General features: G+C 44.9%; 1 protein-coding gene across 1 annotated transcript; it reads right to left on the bottom strand.

Annotated features, from left to right (window-relative positions):
• Positions 1-3,765: 3,765 nt before the first annotated feature.
• Positions 3,766-5,012, bottom strand: her3 (hairy-related 3). The gene is made up of 4 exons (XM_056299319.1): positions 4,959-5,012; positions 4,782-4,877; positions 4,597-4,699; positions 3,766-4,250 (listed from the first exon to the last, which is right to left on the bottom strand). Exons 1-4 carry the CDS (start codon positions 5,010-5,012, stop codon positions 3,766-3,768), a joined length of 738 nt encoding a protein of 245 aa, XP_056155294.1.
• Between the last annotated feature and the right edge of the window lie 9,147 nt (positions 5,013-14,159).

Raw genomic sequence — 14,159 nt, 5'->3', positions numbered from 1 at the left:
TGCTGCAGTGAGGGGTATACTGTTGCAAAAAAGATAGTTCCATGTGTTTTTTCTTTTTTAAAATTCTTTCAAACACTGTGTTTAGAAAGGGAATAGGGATCGTGTCAAAGCGAAATATTAGTTCCAGTTATCTATGCCCTGAATCCTCACCTCCTTCCCATGTTTGGCCCTGGTGGGACTGAAACGCCAGGTTGAACAAACAGTGTGGTCCAAGGTTTAACAGTCTTCCTGTTGTTATGAATTGGCATCACAACGTTCTTCTTTTTTTTTTTTTAACCGACTGCATGTGACAGCCCAACAATGTAGTTTTCCATTGCCAATGAACACCGTACCTAGATGCTTAGGCCTCCATCAAGGACAGAAACGTTTTAAATGAATGTATTTGCACACATTATGTGTAAGTCTGCAAAGAAATGATCAAGCGGGATGACACTACGATGTGAAAAGTATCCTGTTTACCCTTTGATAGCCTTAGTTACGGAAGAATTGTTTGCTATATGACTGTCCCAATGAAGAGTTGCAGGCGTTCAGCGTGGGTTTCTAAAGTGTGGCTGTCACCATGCATTAACATGTACCTTCTTTAGCCTCCCGTGTGTAAGTGCAGCCCGGACCCTTGGATAAGCTGGCCTACATCCACCTCTCTGAGAACAGGAGATCCTAGTCCCTTGTCGGATTTTGCCTTGTCATAGACTTTTTGCATTTTGTTGTGTTTACAATATCAGAATACACTTTTGTAACATATTTAAAGATTTATGACTTTAGGAAATGATGAACGATGTTAAATGTTAGGTTTTGTTTTGGGTTTTTTTGTTCAGATGATGGCTTTGTTATGAAGATCAACAACTTACCTATTTCAAATTAAATTCACATGGAACAACAGTTCATTTGGATTTTTTTCCCCCCTGTCTTCAGTATCTGAAGAGATTTTGGACTGAGAGACGATATGCAAGCTGGGAACAGAGAATGTGTGGGAGCCCTGTGTGTCTCCCTGTCATTATGCTACGTTCAATTCATCTGGTGGCCCAAATACAATGTGAGGAACGACTCATAAAGTACAGTTCTCTTTCCGCATCAGCCTTCACCACATCCCTTCACTCTGTAAATCAGGGGATTTAAATCATTCCTTAACGTGAAATATAATTCTTAATTGGCCTCCAGCGCTCATTAAGTCCCCCCCCCACACACACACAAATCCCCCAGCGATGGAGTTTGTTTGGCTCATGTGGATCTGCGTCCTGCTGAGAACTTGCCCAAACGCACGTTTACCATAAACTCTCATGCTTGGACACCCGATAGCACCCGTGGTGTTTCATCTGGTTCACGTGGTTAAAGGGGCAGTAGCGGGGAAAACCTCCCATCCCTCCGCCTAGAGGGGTGGCAGACAGGCAGTCTGCGTCTCCGGACTTCATTCACGTCTGTCCTCTTAAGAGCGCTCCGCTGCGCCCAGTCTGATGCTAATGCACATTCTCTGCACGGCCCTCCGCTCCTCCGCGCGGAGATGCGTCGCCATTATGGTGCAAACCAAACTAGCTTAGCTAAACAATGCCGGGACGAGTTCATAGAAATTCTTAGGGGGAGAAAAAGCCGAGGGGCTTTCAGTGTGGCGGTCACGTGGCCTTTCTTTTCTTGGCTAAAACAAACTTGAGGCACTTTCCTAGCGGCGTGCCCTGCCTTCGCTTCATCAAAAGAGCAGCTTTGACTTTGTGGGGAAGAGTATTAAGAAGATTTACAGGCCTGTGTGTGGAGGGGAGGGGAGGGGTGTGATCAGGACAAACTATAACGTCAGAAGGTGGAATAACACCAAATCAGAAAAGCGTGGTCCTTATTTTTGTTCCTCAGTCGTCCTGCCTTGTGTTTTCTCCCCTCCTCCGGAGCCTACACACTGCCTGTGAGGCACCCCTCCTTACAATGGCCACAGCCCGCAACCAACCACCAGCAACGATTGAAAGAGCAATGGGCGTTTCGGCGATTCTCCTCGCTGCAAGGTGCCATCCTCTCCGACGACGATAGACACTTTACGACGGCGTGTATTGCCGAAGTGTCCTCCACGAGAAAGCAGCGGGAGAACAGCGCGCTCGCTGTACGCTAAAGAAAACTCAATGGTGACGGCGAGGAAGCGGCATGAATAAAACGTCACTCTCGCTGAGCAGGCGCAGCTGCACGGCGAGCGAGTCCTTTTTTACCCCGACTCCATTTCCACCCTAATGGGGAACGGGAAATGTCCCTCCCTAATCTGTCATAACGGCAGACTTGGCTGTTTTACACAGAACGACGCCTATATACATCTCGATCGACTACAATAGCTGGCCGAGTCCTGAGCCGACAGAGACTGGGGGCACGTCCTTGCTTAGCAGCAGAAAACTGCTGCGACGTTCAACAAGCGCTGTCGTTGGCGCGCCACCGTCTTGGTACTTACGCGTAAAGGCGCAGACGGATGGAGGAAGTGACGCGTCTTGGGGGCGGCGCGGAGGACTTGCCGTGTTAAAGTTTGACGTCTTCTCGGTGAACGACAGAAATGTGTAGATGGCGAAAGAAGAGAGAATACAAGAGTATTGCTTGAGTAATTTGCTGTGAATATGACGTTGATGCATCTCTTTAATTACCTCGGAAAAATACAGGGCTCCTGCTGGAACCCTCCTCTGTGTTAGAAATGTAAGGGGACTTTGAAGATCGTTTAATTTAGAGGAAGGTCAACATTTCTACACAGAGTCCAGTTATTACATTGGCTTGTTCTTAGAGGCGATACATTGCTGCTAGCATTATGGTGACGAGGCCCAGTCTGGGATTTTTTCGACCATATAAAATGAAGATATATTCGCATATGAAAAATATTTTTAAAGTTTTAGTAATAGGTGGGAAATAAGATTTTACGTCTTTCTCAACGGATCATAATTGAAACTATGGGCATGTTTTAATGTTTACAAACACAACTTTTGTAAACAAATCATTTACGTCATCAGAAAACGTTTAAAAAATGGACTAATGAAGCAGCTTCCAGTCCTGTTTCGTATATTGATAGCGGGGCTTCCCTTTTCTTTAAATCTGAATCAAGGATTGCACCTGTAATGTAAAAACAAGCAGAACTTTGGATGTACCAGAAAACAGATAAATAATTGTTTTCTTGAAGAAGCTTGAAATCAGTCAGGTTAATTAGCGACAAACAACAAAATCAGCCAAGGCTTGTTCTTTTCTTCAAACTTGTTTTTTAAGAGTTTTTACGTTTCTGTCGCTGATCGTGGGTCGGCTCTTAACGGACAACTCTGTGACATCTCTTTCCCTACGTAGCAACACCGCATCTGATCAAATGTGTTGGTTCGTTGTTGGTTGGATGTTATCCTGGTGCCTGGTGGGGACGGTGTGTCGACAGAACTATGTATGATCTCAAACTGAAACTAGAGTTCAACTACCTTATAGCAGCCATTCATTGTTTCCCCCTTATCTCAAAAACAGATGATTCCTTTACACAAACACAATCATACACACACACACACACATACACACACACACACATATATATATGTATATGGCGTGATGGGTGCGCGACGCAAGACACAGGCTTCTACTGCTATGTAGTAAAACTTTTTTCCTGCATCTGTATTGATTTTTTTTTTTTTTTACGGGAATAAAACCAGAGCCTCTTTTTTCCACGAATTTATTAATAAAATAAAACATATATATATACAAGTGACAACTTTGTAAATCTATACAGTGCAGTTTTACAAATTATTTTTCATTACAGCTTCTGAAGCATTAAAAAAGGCAGCTCTACCATGGCCGCCACACGTTCGTGTGAGAGCTGGCGGCGTCGTTGCTACACCGGCTGACAGACGCACACATGCTGCTGCGCACTCTGGGGGTCATGTCTTGTGGGGTGTGAACTGCTGTTACAGCGACGCCTTGCGGCGGGGTCCCGTCCCCTTTAGCTAGGGGGGAATGGGACGTGGCGCCTGCGCTCTCGCTGCGGGGCTTGAGCGCTCTCCAGCACCGGGCAAAGTGAGCAGGGACGGGGGCTTTTCCGGAAGCGGGCACGGCTTTAGGCGGAAGCAGCCGTCGCATCGCCGCCGCTTGCGGCTCAGGGTCGCTGTCCGCGGTGCTGGAGCCCTCCTCCCGCCGACGGGTGTAGCAAAGGTTATCTGATAGACGGGACAACGTCCACCTGTCCCTCCCGTTCACGTTGTCTGCCGTCATCAAGTACTGGTTGACGCTGGCCAGACAGCTACGGAAGCCTGCTTGGAAGTCAGATGATTCGGCTGTGCCTGCAATACAAGCATGTAATCGCGCTAAGAGCACGTCAGCAGTCGACCTGCTGCTGCACGGGGGCAGGTGCCCCCCCCCCAAAAAAAATCTTTTTTTATTCTTAACACAGGATAATTATCCTGTATTAAGAATAAAAACACAAGTGCATTCATTAGAATGCACTTGACCTACTATGGTACTGAGGATCACCAATTAATGGATATTTCAGGCACTAACACACAAACATCACATGGTAGTGAGCTTATTTAGGTTATGAGCTTATATCGTTCGTAGGAAAACTCCCTCCTGGTTTCCCCCCCATCACCGACCACAAGGACCATGCAGACTGCGTAATGCAACCACGCGTAAAAGTTGACTTACTGCTGTGAACTTTCTGGAGGCTCCTCAGATGTTTCACGGTGAGCTCCAGTATGTCTGCTTTCTCCAGCTTGCGCTTCCTGATCTGAATGGACAAACCAGAGTGAGTCGTCAGGGAAACCTCCCCGTGTGCAGTTACGTTTCTGAAAATGAAAGCCTCCGCTTACGTTGTTGGTGTAATAGTTCTCCAGAAGCGACTTTAACTGGTCCAAACACTTGTTTATGCGCGCCCTTCGTTTCTTTTCCATCAGTGGTTTGGATACCTATCGATGAAAAATAAACATATTATTATTATTATTTTGTTTGTGAAAATGCATTTGTCTCGTTGGGCCTACTTTGCGCACCTTGTTTCCAGCGATGGCTTTCGGCTTTTCTGCGCTGTCTGATGCTGCCACCATCCTTTGTTTTGCAGTCCTGTTCTCGCCTCTTCCAGCTTGGTGTCTTTCCCTGCGTGCTGAGCGAGTGAGAGAGAAGGGCCTCGTGGCTGATTTATATAGCGACGTCCACTTAACATCTCAATGCCAACCTGGCCCGAGCATCGCAGGCGTCTCGCTCATTTGTCAGCCAACTAACCATCCAACCATCCAACCAACCAACTATCCAACCAACAACCAACCAACCTTGAAGATGCGTGACAACACCGTCTTGTTGTGTTTTTCTACATTACAGATGAACAATACTAGGTCTATACCGTTGCAACCCCCTTCAGCATGTTTAAATGTGGACAGAACAGCGATGCCCAGCGATTTGGTCTGTCTGCTTTATTCGGTTTTAGTCTTGAATGATTGAATGCCAGCATGCAGCCTGTCATGAAATGATCCGCAAAGCAGAAAAGCTTTGCAGAGTTTGAGTTTTCCAAATATGTGTTTACCATAAAGGCTGTATACCTATACGAGCATACAGGCTATGAGCTTGCTGCGTCATAAGATGTGACCTAAAGACACAGAAGTCGCCAACGTGTGGGGCGATTTTAAAAAGAAAAAATAAGCGTAAAGATGGAAACCATAATGGTGATGGTAACTGGGGATGGTGATGGTAAATGGGGATGGTGATGGTAACTGGGGATGGTAATGGTTAATGGCTCGGTGAGCGGCTCCAGAGCTCGCGCTAAGCCGCGTTATTCATGCTTTTCTATTCGAGTTTCACCCCACAGGGTCGGAGGCAGCACCGTGATAATTCCCTTCATGTTCCCTCAACATTTCCCTTTTCTGGCACTGTCACCTATACTGCAGAACGTTACCACAGTATATGCACAGGAGACTCATGGCACAAAACAAGAAGAAGAAGAAGAAGAAACGCTGTACTTTGCAAGAAAAACAAGAAGAAAACGTATGAGGATGTGGTGAGAAACAGCCAGTCCTTCAGTATTCTCGGTCCATTGTGCGTCAACACTTGTGTTGGTCGCAGCACGGTGAGGCACCGAGGAGAATCGCTGAGCCGCCCCCTGTCCGGTCTCTCACCCCCCGATTCTCCACACTACCCCCCCCCAAAAAAATACCCGGGCTTGGGAACGTCACACCGGCAGAAACCGTATCTACAAGATATATGTTATAATGCCAACTATACTGTGCCTGGAGACCCGCTGAACAGAGGAGATGTCGCTGGGTTAAGTTGGAGCAGTCTCCGTACAGTCGAGGCCTGTGCTGCAAAGATCGTTTTGCAATTAGTCCAATCAATCAATAACCAACCTGTTCCTGCAACATGGACAGGATATGTTGCACCTTTTCACCTTTAAATCTTTTTTTTTTTTTTTGCGACCCGCGACACACTGAGAGAACATGTCCAGTCCTCTGCAGGTTTCTGCCACAGAAGTCAAGCAGCCCAATATCACAAATTACAAATGTGCCTCAGAGGGCTTTACAGCAGCACAACATCCCGTCATTAGACCCTCGCATCGGATAAGGAGCAACTCCCTAAAAAAAACCGTTAACAGGGAGAAAAAATGGGAAGAAACCTCAGGGAGAGCAACAGAGGAAGGATCTCTCTCCCAAGACGGACAACGTGCAATGAATGTTGTGTGTACACAATTTACACAGTACAACAATAGGATAACAGAATTATAATGGACTTATAACATATACTAGAAGAACCCCGCTACAATGTAGCGGTTTGGTTATCCACCCGTCTAAATCTCCCTCCTCTTCATTCTGCCAGCTAACCGCCTTCCCCCTGCCCCTAACCCCCCCCCCACTCCAACTCCCTCCCCCAAAATACTCAGAATCATCTGAAATGCCGAGAAAAATGGTTTTTAGCCATTTTTAGAAAATGCATATTTTGCATAATTATGCATAATTATTATAATTATTTTAACTTTCTGCTATTTTTCTGGTCCTCTCTGGAACAATACCTACCACCTTCAAAAAAATGAGGATCATAAGTGCATTTTTGCAAATTTGCATTTATTTTGCATAATGCCAAAACATTTCTAAGTCCCAGAAAAAAATTGTTATAGGTGAAAAAAATCAAAGATGCTCAGAATCATCTGAAATGCCGAGAAAAGTGGGTTTTTTTAGCTATTTTTAGAAAAATGCATATTTTGCATATTTATGCATAATTAATTATGCATACTTTTAATTTTCTGCTATTTTTTATAGGTGCCCCCGATCATCCCCAATAACCTCCAAAAAGAATCAAGGCCCCAAGTGCTTTAGTTTGGCCGTTTATAGACTCTCACACAGACACACACCACACACCAGACACACATTGTGAAAATACAGGAGTAGATAAACAATATGATGAGCAGGATGCCAAGCAGTGTCCAGACCGGAACGGCCCAGGACCCGAGCCACGCGACCACCATCACCATGTAAAAAAAACAAAACAAAAAAACAAAACAAAACAACAACACAGACACACACACATAAACAGTGGATGTGTTTAGAGGACCACTGGGGTGTCTTCGGGCTTCAGGCAGACAGCTTGAAATGACGTCAGTTTATCGTCAGGTCCCATTGATCTGTTCTCCTGGCCCTCTGTGACCACCACAGTATGGGTAACACAACTTGCCGTTTAGCACTTTGTTGTTGCATCTTAAACGAGTTTGCACAACTTGCTGCGTGCATATTTTGTTTGAAGCCTTCAAATTAGGCTGATTTGCAGTCTTTACACACACACACACACACACACACACACACACACACACACACACACACACACACACACGCACACACATATATGTTCTTTAAAAAACAAAAAACATTTTTTAAAGGCTTAATGCAGCTTTTTAAACCTTCAAATCACCCTGATCCAGACCTGCAGCCCCGGTCTAGCCGTTTATAAAGTGCGTTTTATAATTCTGTTATCGGAGGAGAGCATGCATACATAGGCCTAGGTTTGTGGATAAATGCAGCCGGGTGGACCAGGCTGTGAAGAGAAGTCACATTTTAAGTTGGAGCCGGATATCATCTTGTGTGAGCCTACACTTGAACCTGGCTTGTGTCAAAACACGTTAATTGCGTAAAATGTACCGAGACATTACATGCAACAGTTTAGTTGCTGTGGTGTGAAGTGGCGTATAGCGTTTAATGGGTATGAAATCTGGCCGCAGTGCAGGGTGTAGGCCATCTATTTCACCCCCTTTGTCCCGTGTGGGCGCCGCATTATCCGCGTTTTCACGCTTGGCTTTAACACGAGTCCGTGGCAGGGTGTTTTCAGCATGGAGTCGTGGCATAACAGCAAACGCCTGTCTTGTTATTCTCCGGGCCATGCAGGGGAGATTTCACCGCTGATTACGCGGTATAATTTCAATTAGCGTTGGTTAGACCCCTCCGGATGAGCGCGAGTGTCTGTTAAATGAGACGAATACGTGCCAGTGATAGCGGTACAGTACCAACGGTGGAGAGAAAGGGCTTTAAAAGGCTCTCCGTGAATGACAACTGATCCGTTTCCAAAAGGGGGGAGGGGGGGACGTCGGTAGGTCATCATCTATCCATGAGAATGGCGCGACGAGAAACTTGTGTCCCGGTTGGAGCTGATAATAGGAGTGCCATTAAAGGACAAGTTGGGTGTATGTTTATAAAAAGGACGCGGGCTCTCCCTCTACTCTCACTCCTCAGCCCCGGGTCATTCATTAACCATAGCCGGCCTTTGTCATGCACACAGGCCGGCGGGGACCTAACAGAGCTGCTGTAATAATTGAGGTATTTGGGGACTTGTTAACAGCAATTAGCGAAGCAATTACGCAATTACCCTCAATAAACTAGTATTTTCCTCTCGGGGAGGGGGGGGAACTGGAATAATCCATTAGCAAGCCAATGGTTACATTAGCTGAGCCAAAGGGTGGCCAGGGGTGGTGATATCTGAATCTCTATTTCTGCTCCCTTATTGAAACGTAGTGCGGGAGACGGTGTAGATTATAGCTCCTCTATTCAGCGGGAAAACCGGGCTCAACGCCGTTACCGCGAGCGCAGCAAATCGAGGCACCGCCTTCTATTCACACTGGTGCTGACGGACAACTGGTGCAAGCGGGACCTCCTTTAAAGCGACACGGACCACTTAAAGTGGAAAGGTACACGAGCAGGTGCACCCGGCGGGAAACACAAAATAATCATACGGGTACAAAAAGGTCCCGTTCAAAAAAAGCCACGCGACGGACCTGCGGATGAAGCTCTCCGATCACACATCAAATAGAAGCGGCCATCATGAATTTCTATAGACTGGTCCGCGGGTTATTTAAGACTTCTTACGTGGCCTTGCGACACAATGGCGGCTGTTTGCCCATGTGTGTGCCGGGGTTAGGGTCTGAAAGGAGCAGAGGTGCACATTAACATCGCTTAGGGTTTTCTCAAGGGGCGAGATGAACTGAGTGGAAAGTAACTTTATAACTCGCTGGAGGATGAAGCCTTTTGTCGAGCCCTGGCTGAAAGACACAAGCGCCGGACAAAAGAAATGCGCCATTGTTAAACACTAAAAGGCGCATGGGCGTTGATGCGCCTTGAATTGCTAAACATCTGCCATTTCTTCCCCTGCACCACTTCAAACAGATTTGAATGAGAATGAAGAGGCAACTTTTAGCGCTCTGTCTTTTTGCCCGTGCGTAAAACAACAGCCGCCGTGTAAACGCTGCTTTGGTTTGGCTGGAGATGAGAAGCATAGCGTATTGCAAATTACCTCGAGTGGAGCACTCTACTGTAATTCATTTATTTATAATCAAGGCCTGCGTATATTGGACTGATTACTGTGCGCTTAGCCTATGGCCAACATTTCATATTGGTCTGCCCGTGTCACCTTAAATTACACACACACGCCTCGATGAAGCATTCGTATTTCATCGTGAAATGCAGGGTTTACTTTGGTCCAGCTTTAAGTGAATACCGGCGAGATGCATGCAAAGCTTGCACCTCCTCCGCTGAGTATGCACGATCAACTTCTTAATGTTGTACAGCTCAACAAAAATGACCATGGTTATTGTATGCTTATAGGTTATTGTAAACTGGATCACTGAAAGACAGTAGGGATGTAAAGGCAGCCTCCTTCAGACCACTCCGTCTTGAAACAGTTTGACAACACGTTGTTACTCATAAAGCCAATATTCCCAAAGGTAGGTCAATCCTATGAATTTCAACAAGTATGTATGCTTAGCAATATAGCGAATGGTCTTTTGTGATTTTAGGGAAATTAGTTGTAAAATCTGTTGCCATGTGTTTTCATGTTAAACTACAGATACGCGCGGATTCAGAGAACCCATTTCAGGCCAATTCCCATATGGTCACCAAAAGTAAGGGCCTCGACTGAGCCGTGTTTTGTTTTTGCTCTGAGTGCAGAAAGAAGGACCAGTTGCCGGTTCAGGTTTTCCCAGGGTTTCCCCTTTATCTGGCAAAAGTGGAAAATTGGAAAGTACAAGTGAAAAGCCGGGAGGCGTTCCCCCGATTTTCCTCGCTCCATATTTTGTTGAGCAGAAATATGCGTCCGCTCAGCGCGCGCTGACGCGGTGCGCGCGCTCCTGATGGACAAAGGGACACATTTGGCTGAATGCAAACTAAGTTCGTCATCTGAAGCACCAGTTTCATCGCAAAATAAATAAATAAAATAAAATAAAAAAATACGAATGAATAAAATATTAGAGGATATAGCGCTTTTGGTCATCTTGGATGACTCATTTCCGTGTTTTTTATTTCCAGTTTTATTTCTCACATTGTACAGCTTCCCTTTTTTATTTTATTCGCTCCCGGACAACCGTTTCGTTCATCGGAAAACGTAAAGGGGGCAAGAGATGAAATCCTCTAAAGACAACGTGTGTGGCGTATGAGACTCTGAAATTGGTATGAAATCGTCAATTTGTTGGTGTCAGCGTTCAGCCTTCCAGACGCGCCATATGCCATGCTAAGTGGCACCATTTACCAATTCGTTCCTAGTTTCACGGTCCATCCTCCTCTTCTCCTTGCCAGGAAAGTGAATACCCATAACAAAATGGCAATTTACCCTCTGCGTTTGCCCCCCCTTCCCCCACCGTGGTAAGGTCTTTCCGTTTCACAACGTGGGGCACCTTTAGGCTTCACTGAGCGCCTCAGTTGGAGTTTGACTGTCAAACATAAAGTGTCGATGCATGCTCAGTAATAGAAAGAGTAGAAGTCCCACAAAAGTTGAATCTGTCTGTGTGTGTGTGTGGGGGGGGGGTGAACTGATTCAACCTGTCTGCGATGTCAAACAGAAAGGAATTTTGCAGAGAAGCAGTTTTTTTTGGATTGGTATGTCAAGGGAGTGTAAACTGCCATAAAGGTCACGCCAGGTTCACTTCACAGCATATCCCAAATTCAACCTAAAAAGATAGCCTATCTATCAGTCTACGTGCAATCACAGAATATAAACTTAACATCAGTCACTCATTTACATTGTTTTAATGACCCACACAGACAAGAAAACGTTTAAAATCAGATTTCGTGTAAAATTGCTAAATGATCACCCCGATAGAAGCTAGAAATATGTTTGGACCGTATCGATTTTCTGGATGGTCAGTGGTTAGGCCATCCGTCAGACCAACGAGGGCACTTGCGAGTGATCATCTTAAAACCCCCACCTGCATAAGTGGGTCAAAAACAACCCAGTGAGGTCGTTTTCTTGCAATATCTTTGTAATGAAAAATTGTTATATTCCAGCTATTCATAAAAAACACGTTTTTGATGCCATGCCATTTAGATTTTTTAATTTACCTTTATACATTTCAAGAAATTGTAGTTTTTGTATTACTACCTCAATTTCCATAAGTGGATCAAAAATGACCCGCATGTATTTCCTGTGGAATGTCATGGGAACCTTTGATTCTTATCAACTGTGGCTGTCGGGAATATATTTACTGTGGACCACACAGATTATAGCAGAAGTGTCACCCCTCAGGAAGATTATTTTACGCAGCAAGATCTGATACAGGTAAAAGTATTAACTTCAATTTACCTCAGAAAATATTTGATGTCATCAAACTGATATATTTCAACAACATACTTGCACATTAATGTATGTGTGTGTGCGAGTCATTCATGATTATTGTGTGAAAGAGTATGTGTTATTATCAAGTATCAACAAATTAGCCTATTTTACAGCTAACTAACACTAGCTAGCTAAATATTGATCGACAGTTTTGCCTGTCATTCAAAACATTCACTTCCCTTTATAGTTCCTCATCCAAGGTGTCATGACTGCCAGGTATACAGCTGAAATGGTCCAACAGATGCTGGATGATGATGATGACGAAGGCTTCCAAGTTCAGGGAGGTTCACAGCACAAAGATTCAGTGGCAGCCTTCCCATGGTCAGCCATGTCAGAAAGAAAGGAATGGATGTTGTGCTCCTGATCACGATGCACCACGACAAAGTGGTGGATGAAAATATCAGAAAGAAAAAAACAGAAGTGATCGCGTTCTACAGCAAGACCAAAGGAGGTGTAGACACCATGGACCAGATGGTTGGCACCTACACCTGCAAGCGCCAAACACAGAGGTGGCCCACGGTGCTGTGGTACAACATCCTTGACATCGCCACCCTGAATGACACATTTTTCACGGCTCAGCAGGTTGAATCAGTTCATCTGCACACAACGTTTATTGACAGAAGCGTTTCATCACTCATCTAAGTGACCTCTTCAGTCTCACCTGACTGCAGGTATCCCCACCCTTATAAACAATACAGCTGCATCACGACTGAAACCAACAACCAGTTTCATATGCAAATATGGGCGTGACCATTAACTAGAGTTTCAATGGCCAAGTGTGCTATTCCCTCTTAACATAGATGGGAATGACCATCCCTGAACCGAGCAGCAGAAAGAAGAGTAGTACTAGTAGTACAAGAGTAAAACAAAATATCGCGTTAATATAAGAACCGTGAACCGTGTGTGTGTGTGGGGGGGGGGGGGGGGCTAAGAGTACATCTGTCGCCATCTTACAACGCTGTGATTGCAAACATTCCCAAATCCTCTGTGAATATTACACATGTCCATTGAAACTCTACTTTATGGTCACGCCCATATTTGCATATGAAACTGGTTGTTGGTTTCAGTCGTTATGCAGCTGTATTGTTTATAAGGGTGGGGATACCTGCAGTCAGTTGAGACTGAAGAGGTCACTTAGATGACTGATGAAACGTATATGTCAATAAACGTTGTGTCCAGATGAACTGATTCAACCTTCTTTGACTCTCCTCTGACTGTTATTCCTCATAACCCTGGTCTGTTCCTAGACTCTTGGATGCCTAGCAGGCTCATAACAATAAGCTGTGGTACATCATATGCGTCTGAGTAAACATTTACAACCTCTTCAGTGTCAAAACTAGCAGTGAGATCCATTGATTTCTTATTGTTCAATTTGACCCCCCCCCGCCACAACACACACACACACACACACAATGGATGTTGACATTTTTCTATTGCTGTTCTGTGTAAATTTGTTTTAATTCTCTGTAGTTTTTCTGTAATTATCTTTTTCAATTATCAAAATGTTTAAAAAAACATGAAATCATTCTTGTGTGGACCAAAATATAATGCAAAGTATAGTGCGAATTACTATTCTTAACCAAAATGACAAAAAATGGCATAAAAACACATTGATTCTAATACGGGTCATTTTTGACCCACTTATGGAAGAGTGTAGGGTCCAGTCATTCGTGCATCTAAACTGAACTCACTCCTACCAAAACCAGAGCCACGCGCACAGCAACAAAAATGACATATGGGCCCACACAGCATGTCAACTGTGAGCAAGATGGAGAAACTGAGCAGAGCAAACCGAACTGAAGCCAGAGGAAGGACTCAGCTCTCAGTCGACGTCTAGACGGCTCATGAACAAGTCAACGCAGCAGCAACTCAGTATTTTGGCACCTCCCTGTGGCCAGAACAGGTACAGCTGGGGGAAGAAATGGCCCACCAACACCAAACGAACCAACCTTACCGCTGCGACACCTCTTTACTGCCTGTGTTTCAATTCAGTGGCAGAGCCTATCTTCTTCAGTTTACACACCCTATCTCTGCACCCTCGTTTTAGAGGAGGCAGTTCTTCCCCATGGAGAACCCGGTTTCAAAATCTATTGCTGTCAAGGAGGGTAATGAATTATATAAAT

This window comes from Lampris incognitus, chromosome 2, assembly GCF_029633865.1.
Source record: "Lampris incognitus isolate fLamInc1 chromosome 2, fLamInc1.hap2, whole genome shotgun sequence".
In the NCBI taxonomy this organism is placed as follows: domain Eukaryota; kingdom Metazoa; phylum Chordata; class Actinopteri; order Lampriformes; family Lampridae; genus Lampris; species Lampris incognitus.
This window is presented reverse-complemented; position numbering and strand designations above follow the sequence as displayed.

Bases quoted from the DNA above. Each gene is read 5' to 3' on its own strand.
- her3 (XM_056299319.1), bottom strand. From the start codon at position 5,012: ATGGTGGCAGCATCAGACAGCGCAGAAAAGCCGAAAGCCATCGCTGGA. The intron at 4,700-4,781 runs GTAAGCGGAGGC...TTGTCCATTCAG, and splicing joins AGAACTATTACACCAACAAC to ATCAGGAAGCGCAAGCTGGA. The intron at 4,251-4,596 runs GTTGCATTACGC...TTGCAGGCACAG, and splicing joins TAAGTCAACTTTTACGCGTG to CCGAATCATCTGACTTCCAA.